At 37.9% G+C, this 13,087-nt stretch overlaps 1 protein-coding gene across 1 annotated transcript in view; it reads left to right on the plus strand.

The window, feature by feature from the left end:
• Positions 1–1,480: 1,480 nt before the first annotated feature.
• The window catches only part of cntn2 (contactin 2), a 36,953-nt gene continuing 25,346 nt past the window's right edge, over positions 1,481–13,087 (plus strand). Inside the window, exons 1-2 of the mRNA XM_026935688.3 lie at positions 1,481–1,827; positions 12,953–13,047. Of these exons, the coding sequence (XP_026791489.3) occupies positions 12,990–13,047 (58 nt within the window). The 5' untranslated portion in view covers positions 1,481–1,827; positions 12,953–12,989. The remainder of the gene's footprint in view (positions 1,828–12,952; positions 13,048–13,087) is intronic.

A 13,087-nucleotide genomic window follows, 5' to 3' on the forward strand; every position in this document is an offset into this window, starting at 1 on the left:
GAATGCTTCCCAGCCTCGTAGCTAAAACCTTAGAGATCAGTTTATAGTCACTGCACACTGGACACAGGTCCCCAGTTTTTTATATCAGTGATATTTCCTTTTTTTGGCAGCAGTGTTATAACTGCCCTCCTACAACTCAAAGGTAGCAACCCTCTGGTTAAACTATTGTTAAGGACTTCCAGCAAATCCTCCCCAATGACAGCCCAGAAAGAGTTATAAAATTCTGCTGGAAGTCCATCTTTACCACAATCCATGCTCTATAGGGCTTTTTTTTATATGGTTATTTCCCCACTGAGAGCTGCATCTACGTTTTGTGAAATTTTAGGCAATCCTCCTAGGAAGATCTGTTCTGTTGCCTGGTTCTCTTTATATTCACAGACATAAAGCTTTTCATAAAATCTGACTGCTCTTTGACATATTTCATCTGGCTCAGATAAAATGTCTCCAGTTTCAGAGTGCAGGTTGTAGATAAAATGTTTCTGTTCATTCTTTTTCTTGAGGCTAAAAACAACTTAGAAGGTGCATCCATTTGGTCCATCTTCTGGAAGTGTGATCTTACAAGTGCCCTTTGTACCTTAAAAATCTAGGAGGTCTGATAGTTTTTTCCTTTTAGCTGTGACGGTCTGAATATGGTTTTGGTCACCTGTTGACTGTGCCAGAGACTGAAGTTCTGTAATTTCATTTTCTACTTTTCTCAATGACTAAGCAAATTCCCTTGTGACATTGATGGTGTATTGCTGACATAATTGTTTAGTTTGCTTTTTACCAAAGTCCCACCACTATTGTAAAGATGAAAAACATAGAACCTGTCCAACCTTGCAAGAGATTGAAATCGTTGCGAACATGGGCCCATGTGTACTGTTTTTGAGCTTGATGAAAAAAGCTCTCCAAACGTCACTTAACTTGTGTTTTTCAACTATGTGGATGAGCCGTAAACTTGCAAGAAGGCATGTGGGGCTCCATGTGGTTACGATCATTGTTCTCCATTGCGCAATTGAAATCTCCACGGACAAATAAATATTCTTCGTTATTACAAGTTTCTAGAGTTTGGCATAATCTAAAAAACACAATCTTTCAAGTGGTGAAGCTGGGGCATATACACAAAAACAAAAACAAAAACGTTTCTCAAATTGGGCTCTAATTTTTAACAGTGTGCCATTCACGATCTCCTCCATACTGTAGGAGACTGGAGGAAAATTCCACGCTCCCCAACGAAATGCTGGTGCTGACGCCCAGAAACCTTCCTCTAGCTCTCAGCGAAACTCGAAGTGCTTACAAAGCAAATTATTAAATGCTCTATCAACAGTATATCTATCTATACACAAACGTATAACAAAGATAGAAAAGATAGATGAGAGAAAGCGACAAACACGCTCACGCTCACACTCAACACGCTCCGCCCACTTACTCCCAGCACTCTGACACAGAGACAGAGAGAAAGAGAGAGAGAGAGAGGGAGAGAGAAGAGAGAGAGAAGAGAGAGAGGGAGGAGCGGATGCTCTGAGATGAGAAGCTGGATTGGCGCAGCGAGAGGAAAGAAGGAGGGATAATGCCTTAGAATATGAAAGGCAGAAACAGAGAGAGGGAGAAAGCATTATCGTGAAAGAGACACCTTAGCGCTTCAAGGCTGCCTAACAAAGCTCTATCAGAAAATCCACAGCCGATCCATTATACAGTCCTGATTATTTTATTATCGCAGGCCGGTAGATGCGCAGCGTCATCCTCCTGTTTGCGCAAATTACGCTGGACTGACCGGAGTCACAACAGCATCACCGAACAAGGAGGGAAAAACTGCACCCTCATCCCGATTCCGAGCTGCTGATTAAGGTAAGACCACAATCCCTGCAAGAAATGACCCTGTGATATAGCAGTTACTTCTTCAAGAGCTCATTTGCTGCTCGGTCTGCGGCGGGGGTTTCTTTCGGACGTGATGCGCTGATTTAATGGTCTGTTTTGTATAATACAGAAGAGTCCCACATCCGTCTGAAGCATCTGATTGCGCAATAGGTTTGTGCATTTTAGATGTTTAGTCCTTGTGCTATAAAACATAACCAAACTAACTTAATCAGATAATCTCGATTCTCCTGGTTCATATAAAACAGAAATGCCTGGGATGATATCTGGTGTATTTGGTGTACATGGGATCCTGGGATGCTTTGCTTCAGGTGTTCAGAAGAGCTGACATAGCATCTACAAGCACAGGTGCACTGGCTGCTAACTTCCTTTTACATGTTAAAAATTGTCTGATCTAAACCCTAACAGCATGTTTTGACAGTCAGGCTTGAAAATGAATCCTATGGGAATTAACCTAAGTCCTAATTAAAATGCCTGCTTCATTACCTCAGGAGTGGTGAAGCCTGGAGGCTGTTTAAAGAATCAGTAATCATAATAATAATCAAGGAATCATATTCCTAATGAACCTTCTATTGGTGGATATATAACAACCTGGGCCCAGTTTCCCTAAAGCATTTTAACTGATAGAGACAATATTCAATGTGATGCTCACTCTGTCATCTACCAGTGATGTTTGTGCTGGGATGCTTTAGGAAACATCAGCCCTGACCTCATGAGAAATTGGTACAATTTTGAACAAGATTGTACCAATTTCTCATGATGATGAGGTCGGATTAAGTTAGATTTAACATCAGTTAAGTTGTTTAAAAAAGGTACAAACACTGACCCTGTCCCTAATCCTAATCTTCCTATCTTTATTTATTTATTTTATTTATTTACAAAATGAGTTATGCTAATAATTGTGAATTTGCAAGTGTGAGACCATGCTGCTGTGTGCAGGATATTAAAGGCCAATGTATACACAGAAGTTCGCTCATTTCTTCAGTTAGTGCCTTTATGACCACATGAAGCTGACACCTACAAGCACCCACATGCACAAAGTACAAAGTTTTGTTATATATACAATCATTAATGGGTTTGATTTAACTTTCCCCAAATGTTTAAGGGCAGTTAGGTGATCTCAAAGAATCATAATTATTAGTTAAAAATAAGGTTCCAAGACTGATTATGAAATTCATACCAAAATTTAATTCATCCAAGCCTTCAGTAAGACCTTTCATTGCCCACATTCTGAAGATGAGATAATGGCCCAAAGATTCAGTCTTGACTGCTTTGTTCAGCTATCAGTGAATCAAAGATTGACTGCAGCTCTTCTGAGAGATTAGTATCTTCTGAGAGTTACTGATAATAATCAGATGATGAGAATGCCTTTCTTACGCTATAATAGATAGTCACCAGCTATAGTAACAATGGCTTGTTCATGACAAAATAACGACCCATTTGTTCAGAATTTGGTATAGACACTGAATATTTAGTTTAGTGTCAATCATAAGAAATATAGTCATTACAAGCAGGACATAGTTTAATTCACATTTAGTTTAATTCAACAATAATATATTGTCACATTCATTAGTTCACTTGCTGCTTTCATTTTCCATTACAGTATTATTGTTTTATGTATTATTCCAATATTTTATGTTTTTGAGCTTGCTACACTGCCATCACTTCCTCTATTGCCTCCTGCTCATGTCCTTCATAACCCCTGGAGTAGGTTGGGAAAAGGACCTCTTGTGTATTGTATATTCTTGTAAAGCTACCTCAAACATCAAAATAATGGGGACAATGAGGATAACTCTAGTGAACGTGACACAACATAGCTCTAATACAAACATCGCTTCTCTGTTAATTAGTGGTGTGATGGTGTACAACGATAATTGTACAACATGACAATGAAATCTGAAATAGTACTAGTATTGCTATATGATAACTAAAGTATGTAGACCTACCTAATTTAAAATGCCTTTGTTGAAGCTTTACTAGAGTATAATCCAGTATATCCTAATTTACCTTATTATTTTGAGCAATTGGAGAATTTTTATCATTCCACCTCAATTCTCAGAATCTAGTGAAAGAATGGTTGTTTGAGGTAGACAGCGTGTTAAAAACTAGAAGCCACATTTCTCAGGAGAATATAAGTCCTGGGGCTGTTTGGGGAGTCGGAGGACAGTGAGGGCATTGAGAAAGAGTCTGGTAGTGGTGGCAAGAAGAAGTCACAGCAGCAGCAATGGCAACTATCAAGTAAATTAAAGTTCAGTGAAGCAGCATTGGAAAGCACACATCAGAATGCTAATGCTGCGCCGCCTCTGGCCAGCCGTCATGACCAGCAGCGGACCATGTGCTTAGGTGTTCAACCAGAACTGAAAGTGAAGGGGGGAAGAAGGGAGGAGGAGTGTGAGACAAAGAGACAGAACTACTGGGAAACAATGTGCCCCTCTAAAATGGATTAACAAGCTAGTTAAGTAGTGAGTGTGCCAGTTAATATAATCTGAATGTTTGGGAAGATGCTGTGTTGATGATGATTCAATCAAGATTTGGTTCACCCTGAGAATTGCCAGTGACCTGGAAATGTTTATAAAATATTCAATGTAAATATAACCTTATAGTATGAGAATGAAGGCATGCATCTGTCTTGGCTCAGGAAACATTCAGTAAATTCTCTTGTTTTCTGTCCTGATTGAGGTAGGAGGAGATTTTTTTTTTATTGAAATGTCTAAGTAAATATGTACGAGGCAAGGATGCATTGCATTTCTCTCTGTTATATACCACATTTCTCCTGTAACTCTAAGGTCAAGTTGAATACTTGAAGAATAGGTTGGGTCAATGCATGTAGATCTGTAACAGAAAGGAAAATTGGCTTGTTAGTTATGTTTTTCATTTAAAAAAAAAGTATGCATATGTTAATGACTACTTTGAAACAAGTTTCAATCTCACCAGTACACCTGTCTATTAGCATCCAAGAAGATGTTATCTTTACTTATGTTGAGCACTGTTTATATGCTTCAAATGAATAATAATTAAAATCTGTTCTGTTGTGAACTCTCGGCAGCTGGTCAGGCTCACATCTTTCTCATTGGCTTTATTGATTTCTCCTCTCTGTCCAACTCTGATTCTCTTATGACTCTGCTTTGCCAAAACCTAACAGATGCATGTGTATGAGAGAGAGAGAGCACCAATATTATGACTAAATGTGTCCATAGAGGCCCTATATTGTGAGCACATCATGGAGCTTGGTTTCATCTCCTGAGAGACCAAAAATGTGGTACACCAAATGCAATTTTAAAGTCTGCCACTTAATTGGGAGCCTCATTTTACAGCTCATTCCTTATTTCTACATTTGTACAAGGCAATAAGGTCTGTCTGCAGACCACAGAAGGCATGTTTTTGAGTCCATATGTGGAAAGTAGGATGTGTCTTTAAGACCATAGATGGTAATGTGGACATCATTGAGTATGTTTCTTCAAGTAGGAAGAAAGAAGTATATATGTGCATGCTTTTCCTTTTTTTCTTTCAGTTGTGTACCATGTTTTCCTGCCACTATAACGTCAACTTGAAGACTTGAAACATAGGATGAATTTGGATCAATAAAGTAAGATCTGTGACAGAAAGTAAAATTGTCTTGTCAGTCATATATTTCATTAATGATTAATTTGTTCATCTTTGGTCACTCGAGAGAGCAAAATTGGCTGTGCTCTCAGAGTGAACAAATTGGGGAGAAAATGGGGAGAAAAATGTAATTAATTTTTTAGCCAGTTAACTAACAAGAGCTAACCTGACAAGATTTCCAAGATTATTTTAGAAGAAGAATAAGAAGCCTTTGCATATTGTTAGGAATTTGGGGTCAGAGTTCGGGGTCAGCCATGTTACAGCACCCATTAAGCAGAGAGGATTAAGGGCCTTGCTCAAGGGCCCAGCAGTGGTAGCTTGGTGGTGCTGGGGCTAGACAAGGACCTGTTAAGCTGGGACAATTTGCAAGGCATGGGTGCTTGGTAAGGTGTGGTACATGCCTAGCTAGGCAGGAGAGACCACTTTGTACTGCCTTAATCAAACATCAAAAGTTTAAGTTATATTCATAAATATGTGTATGATATTTTATGATATAATATTTTACTGCAACTGTCAGTCATCTAGCTAACATGAACTAACCCGACAAGATTTTAAGAGGATTTTTAAGTAATATTTATAAATGTTAATAAATGTCACTGCTAGCACTAACAAACTATTTATCATGAGTTAAACTGACAGGATTTCTGAGATGTCTCGATAACATTTGCGAATGTTGTCAATTAATTTGTAAATGTTATCATTTTCACTGTTAATGCTAACATAACCTAGCTTGACATGATATGTTAGAAAAACGTTGAGTGTAATCATGCTTATTCAGAAATGTTTGAAGGGTGTGTTTTGAATCTAGGCTCAAAGACACAATCATCTGTACCACTCAGAGACACGCCCACTCCTCAGTGGTCTTCACACAGACTTTTTTTTACTCAAGGACATAACCTTATTATCTTCTTAGTTTGTATAATGGTTGGAGTGAGAATAAGCTTCAGCTTAAAAGAACTGCAGTGATGTGGAACTGAATTAGATTAGGGCTGGGAGCACATTCTATCTAGCTGCTGAGAAATGACCCTGTCTCGATCCCCTAAACCTATAACCCCAGACAGGACTGCTGAGTCATTTACAATACTAAATTATTCACACACAGATGTTAATATAATGTTCATCCTAAGACTGTGGACTTATTTAACCTTGACTGAAATGCATCCGATTCACCAGAGTGGCTGGGTTCACCATTCACACAGTTTCTAAATGTGCAGGATCACTAATAAATATGTTTGACCATATTTATTAGCAGGTCACATCAGGGAAGAAGGCAGGGTTGTCAGAGGTCACAAGTCCAAAAATGTCTGCAGGGCAAAGAGACAAGATTGTGTACATCAGCTATGTGATGTAGTTCAGAGTCCAGAGGTAAATGATGAGGAGAGAGAGAGTTGGAAGTGGCTGGAGGTTCCTTTATCTTTACTGTGAAGTACTTCAGGACAGATGAGGCTTTGTTTACATCTGGCGGGAAGAATCAAGCAAGAAAACAGAGCATCATTGTCTTCCAGGCCGACACAGATGCTGTGATTGTCACTGAGAACATGCACTGTTCTCAGTGAAGTCACTGATCATGCTTATCGCTGCCTCGCTGGGTGCAGCTGTCCACAGCTCCAGTGTCATTGTGCACTCAACTGATCTCAACACACTGGATTTGTAAAGGAAACAAAGCAGTAGCCTCCTGCTTATGTCACTCAGTTTGGAGAAGAAACGTTTTGATAGTAGAAGGTATAAAACAAGCATCTCATTTATGATTCCCCGCCATAATGCTTTGGGAGTCAGATTTATTTTGCAGCAAGGTTTTGATTTGTCATACATACTGTCAGCGAAGGTATGATGGCATGTACTTTCTGATGTGGTATTTGAGCTACTTCACTTGTCAAGCAGTCAGGCAAAAGAATGAATGAAAATAAGAAGTTCTGCTATTAAGAATTAGCAAAACTGTCCCAAAACCATAACAATGAACGAAAGAAAAATAGTTAGACTGCATTATGCTTCCAGTTTGCAAAAGGTCAGTGAAAAGCAAGTCTGTTCATTTTGCTATGACAGAGCAACAGCATTTGCAGACTGTAATATAATTCAGTTACATGCTGGCAAACTACAGCAAGTCTCAAATCTTCTGCACTTAAGAATTGTCTTGCACAAGTTTCAAAACATTACATGGTGGCCACTTTCAGAGGCCAGACACAAACCATCTTGAGCACCATATGCATGACAAGTGGGAGAAACCAATTATGTGCATAATTCAAGTCAGGACAATCAGAGCAAGTGGCACACAGCTGGTGAGAAGATAAACACTGTGTCCTCTCTGTCTTAATAAAATCCATGCAAATAGAATTTTAATGGTACTGTACTGTACAAAATACTTAGAACCCCAAACCTTTGCTAAAAAGGTTGACAGAGATATTTCTTATACATCTTCTGCATTAGTGTCTCAGTAAAATAAGAGTAAATTTTAGATATCCAAATATTCATTTAAAAAAGATATTTTACAGAGCGAAATTAGAGTTATTAGAGAAATGGTCATGGACACCATCTGACCATCCTTTTACCTGCAGAGACAGAAACAATGAGAGCCAATGTGTCCAGAAGAACAGTGACAAGTTGTTCTTGTCACTGGTTAATTTTCTTGTAAAATGCAGGTGATGCAGGTTTAAAGCCAAAATCATGTAAAATGTTTATTGCTCTTTATATTTTTCGTATATGAAAGCTTCAATTTTATTATTTTTTTCAAAGCATCTTCATTTTACAGAATGTCTTCATATGTCCCCAAGACTATTGCACAGCACTGTAAAAAAAAAAAAACAGTGGACAATAGACAAATATAAAAAAACGCTATTGCACCAATGATTATACTCAAATTTACCATTTATGCCGCCCCAATTACTTTAGTACAAAAGTACAGCCTGGAGTGCTTTCACTGTGCTGCTGCAGTGTAAACTTCTAATTACTTTTGCTTGATTACCAGAAGCAAGTAAGCTCTGTAAGATTTGGATTTTACAATCTCAGCTCCATTTGGTGAACCGCTGGAAACCTATGAAAAGCAAAACTGAAGGAAAAGAATCTGCAGTTACTGTGAAATCCAATACATTTGAACTTCAGTAGTTGACTAGGTTCTGTTTTCCAAGAAGTCAGCTCAAAATGGTTGCACTGTCATCTGCATTATGTTTAATCTGCTGCTTCGCTCCTTTCTACCTGGTGACTTAGGCTTCTTTACAGCTTAATAACAGCTCCATAACAATCCAAAAAATCTTTCTTCCTGCATTCTCCTGTATAGAGAAGATAAGGCATCCGCTGTCTGGGCTGCTTAATTTAATTGTTTGAGATGTTGTCTATTAATTTGTCTGTGTATCAAGTTATTCTGTCTCCATGTACTGGCCTAATAGTGCCCCTTTTCCCTATGGAGAGAGTGAAAGAAGAATCTGTTGGGGAGAATGAATGTAAATGTGTTACATTACCCATGACCTCCTGAGTAATGGTCACAATTTTTGACAACAGGTTAAATTAGGATGAGGATGAGACATGGCTTGCTGCTGGAATATGGAGCAAAACGGTGGTTAGCTGAGTCCTACTCTAAGGTTAAGACAGGTGCAGAATTTAACAGACAAGCTCTTCTGAAAGTATCAGTAAGAGTCATTGTGTACATTTATTTTTGTTTACTAGACAGTGTCAGTTAATGTTCATTTTATGCCAGAATATCAGAATAATAACGAACTGGATCTACACTGGTCATCACAGGCTAGTATTTAAATGTCAGGGATGTTGTGCTCCTGCTTCAATATAATGGCGTAATGAAATAAATTTATCCTAAATAAATAAGCTGTAATGAAGACAGGTTTGCAGATGTGATTTATGCTATAATTTGATTAATGTTCATGAAAATGGCAAATTTTCAAACCTTTGTTCCCACAGCCAGTAGAGATTACTCATAGCTGTGCACAAACACACAGAACCCCTCCCTTTACTGCACACAATGGAGTATGGTATGAATACTCATAAACCAATATCTACATTGTCATAACCAAAAACAAATAATTATGTGGGTTTATAAAACCTGGAGACATGAGTAGTTTTTTAAGGAGCTGCTGAAAAAAAGGATGCCTCTTATTATAAGCAAAATCACCTTATGACTGAAGAAATATACAAAGAATCTGCAGGCTACATGATGCAATATGTGAGAATTAAATATCCTAACGTTTTGCAGTATCATTCAAAAATAATTTTAATCTCAGATGTATTTTCTCAAAAGTCCAAATATGTGATATTAATTTTGTAAAAAAAAAAGTATGGATGTCCTTTACCTGCCTAGATCATCATTATAATTCTGCTCACATCTGCTCCAGTAACTCTTAACTCATAGATTTCTGAGTTATCTGTAACAGGGGTTGCATATTTATACAGGGACTAGAGTATAGCAAAGACTGTTAAGCTTTTTTTTTTTTTTTTTAACGCCATGTTGAGATTTCCGAAAAGCTGTTTGGGTGTTCACTTTGGATATCTATCCTGCAAAAGACCTTTTTCCTCCATGGAAAATCCCTTACTGGTTGTATACTCTTCCTGATACTTATTGATTAGTCTTATGGCACTCATAACATTTTGGGGATTTTTGATAAAGATGGGGTGAAACTGTAGCCTTGTTGCTAGATCTAAAGTGCCTTAAATGTTTTTTAGATTTCCATGCAGGGAGTCATGAAAAAAGTAAAATAGAATGTTGGAAATAACTCCATACTATTGCTCTATAGTTTTAATTGCAGTAATGAAACCCTTGTGATTCTTATTACAAACCTAAACCTCTGAAAGCATCTACTACTGTCAGAAGTGGCTGTAACATAACCCAACATAAGCTAGTCAGTGTAATCAAGACTAATCCACATCAGTCAATACACAGCATCAATCCATTCATGGATTCAAATCTGTTGTGCTGCCAGGGAGAGGGTGGTTAAAAATATTGCAGTGTCTGTGACTAGACACTACCATAACAAGCCCTTGAGACTTGACATACTGAGGCAGCAAACAGCCTTGTCTAGCTGTAATTCCGGAAACTCTGTGATAATACCCTTACCGTTTTTCACATCAGCCTCAGCAAATGACTGCTAGGAGTCTTGTGTAGCACCATTTCTGTGAAGACCACAACTCAGATAGTGCATCTGCTATAGAGAATTGTGGAGTTATGTGTTTACACTGTCTCATCTGACCTCCCAGGGTCCACAGCGCAGCAGTCTGTGCTGAAAATGAGTGTTTTTTTAGACCAGGACAGACAACAGTTTGAAGTCTTGGAGAGGGTTAAGCAGGAGGGAGAGTTATTATGACTCATTTTGGTGATTCTGTTCCTTCAATTTTTTGAATGTGATTTGAACTTTGTTTAATTTCGTTTTGCCCAGAAACACTGAGCAGACTACAATGAACATCACGTATCCCTACAGTTACCAACATTCATGGTTTTATTATTATACTCGTACTATTGCTTTGTTTATATGACAATTTAATGGCTAAGAAAGAATTTTCATTTAAGTCTCAAAGACCACATTTACAATCCAGTTCAGGTCATATGGGTCACACAGAAATACAAACTTTTAAAAGTGGCAACATTTTATGTTTTTGCATTTAGTATTGCTATGCTAAAGAAATGTTTTGGGTGAAACATGAAAGAAATGGCTGCTATCTGTATTCTTTACCCAACCATCAAGACTCTTTTGTGTACTAGTGCTCAATGCTGTCTTGAAATGCAGACTGAGGGCCCATTTCTTTAATAATGATGCATAATGATTTCTTTAATAATGAAAAAAAAAAAACCTTGTATATCAATAGCGACAGTTTCTGGCAGTGCATTAGCTTATTGGTATTGTAGGATTCAAATTGTCAATCTGCTCTAGCACCAGGATAGATTTTGGAATTAGTCAGTCATACACTTCTGTAAGGTGCTTTCAAGAAGAGTATGTGCTAAAAGCTGTAAATGTAAATGTTAAATGTAAGTCCTTTCAGTTGTGAACTATTATCGTAATAGTGACACAGCACACTATTGATTCACATTCACATTTACTTTGACAGCTGGGTGTGTAAGAGTAAGATAACAAAATAGGGAAGTACAAGCTTTACTGTTTCTGGTTTTGGCTTTTGGGTTATTAATTTTCTTTACTTGTGCTCTAAAATTCTATTCAGCTCAATCTCACAGTACTGCTGTCAATACATGAAAATTTCAAACTACTCATGACAGCAGTGACAGGGAATCAAAGAAGTGCAAAGCAAAACACAGTGAAAAAGACATAACTGAAATAAAAAGAGGCAACTTGGCCTTGGTGGTTACTCTAAAAATGCTAAACAAAATTCTTGTTTTCAGCAAAAGATTGACAAAATGCTTTGGGTTTTGAATTTAGTTCTGTGTTAGAGAATTTGATTCACTTCAAAGAATCACAAATATCAGACAGGCCAAAACTAACAAGGCCTGAACATGCATGCACATGGGATCTACCTGCTAGAGACACTGATAGTAGAACCAACTGGCATCTTTATCCTAATTTTGTGTCTTTATCTTTCGAGAATCTCCCATTATCATCATGCTACAACTGGAGCTTCACAGACTCTGTACAGATATGAGATTGGCTGGAGAGCAGCACTGTACCACTGGATAGCTGCCTGACCAATTACACATTATTTCAGAGAGACTTCTCTGAGCTCCTGCTGTCAGACAGACATTAGGAGGCACCAGATGTGGGAGAAAGAACAATGAACCTGCAGAGTAGATTAGGTTATGAGTTTGATATGGGAATACTATCTCAGAGCAACTTGGCCCCTTTTTGTGAACCAAGTACATTCAAACATGTGATCCTTCTTATGTTATATTCACTACTGAGCAGTGGATGTGCCATTGACCCAGAATATCTCTTAAATCTGTAGCAATACAACTGGAAAAATATTTAGAAAATCAAAAAGATCAATATGGAGAATATTTGTGGAAAGGACATATGAGTCGTTTGTATGCTTAGAGAGTGGTGTGTGCATAGATGTACACGTAAAAGGTACTGAAATACTTTTTATTTATTTACTTGCATATTTCATAGGTATAAAGCTGAAACTATTTAACTCCTTTGTTTCACCCCATTACTCTCAAGTCAGAATAATATGAACATAATATCGGAAATAACTTACTGATACTGTTTTAAGTGGTGTTTAACATTCATTACAGAGGTTGAGGCAATGTTTAATACATACAGAGTTTAATGTAGAAAAATAGAAGTAAAAGATGAGCATGAGGCACTGGACTATGATTCATTTTGCCCACCCCCCCAAAAAAAATTATTTCTGGAGCTGCTTGCTCACAGGGCATCACGCATGAGACTTCCACTATCCGTTTTCATCCAGACAGTTTGGCTTTTTAACAAACCAAGGTCTCCTCATTAAATATGTATGTTCTGTATCACTTAATGATCTTCCCTAGCAGAGAGGGAAGGAAGTAGCAGTCACTTTTTTTGATTAGTGTCACTTTTTTATGTTGATGTTCAAGGAGCTGTCTCTCACCTGGGTGTGGTCACATAAGAAGGATGAGGATCCTATTGTTTCTGCTAGTGCTCTGCTCACTGGCTTTGAGCTACACTGTGGGTAAGTACACCTCCCATTGTCCTCTTTGCCCCCCCACCCT

The sequence above is a fragment of the Pangasianodon hypophthalmus genome, chromosome 20 (assembly GCF_027358585.1).
Source record: "Pangasianodon hypophthalmus isolate fPanHyp1 chromosome 20, fPanHyp1.pri, whole genome shotgun sequence".
Taxonomy (NCBI): domain Eukaryota; kingdom Metazoa; phylum Chordata; class Actinopteri; order Siluriformes; family Pangasiidae; genus Pangasianodon; species Pangasianodon hypophthalmus.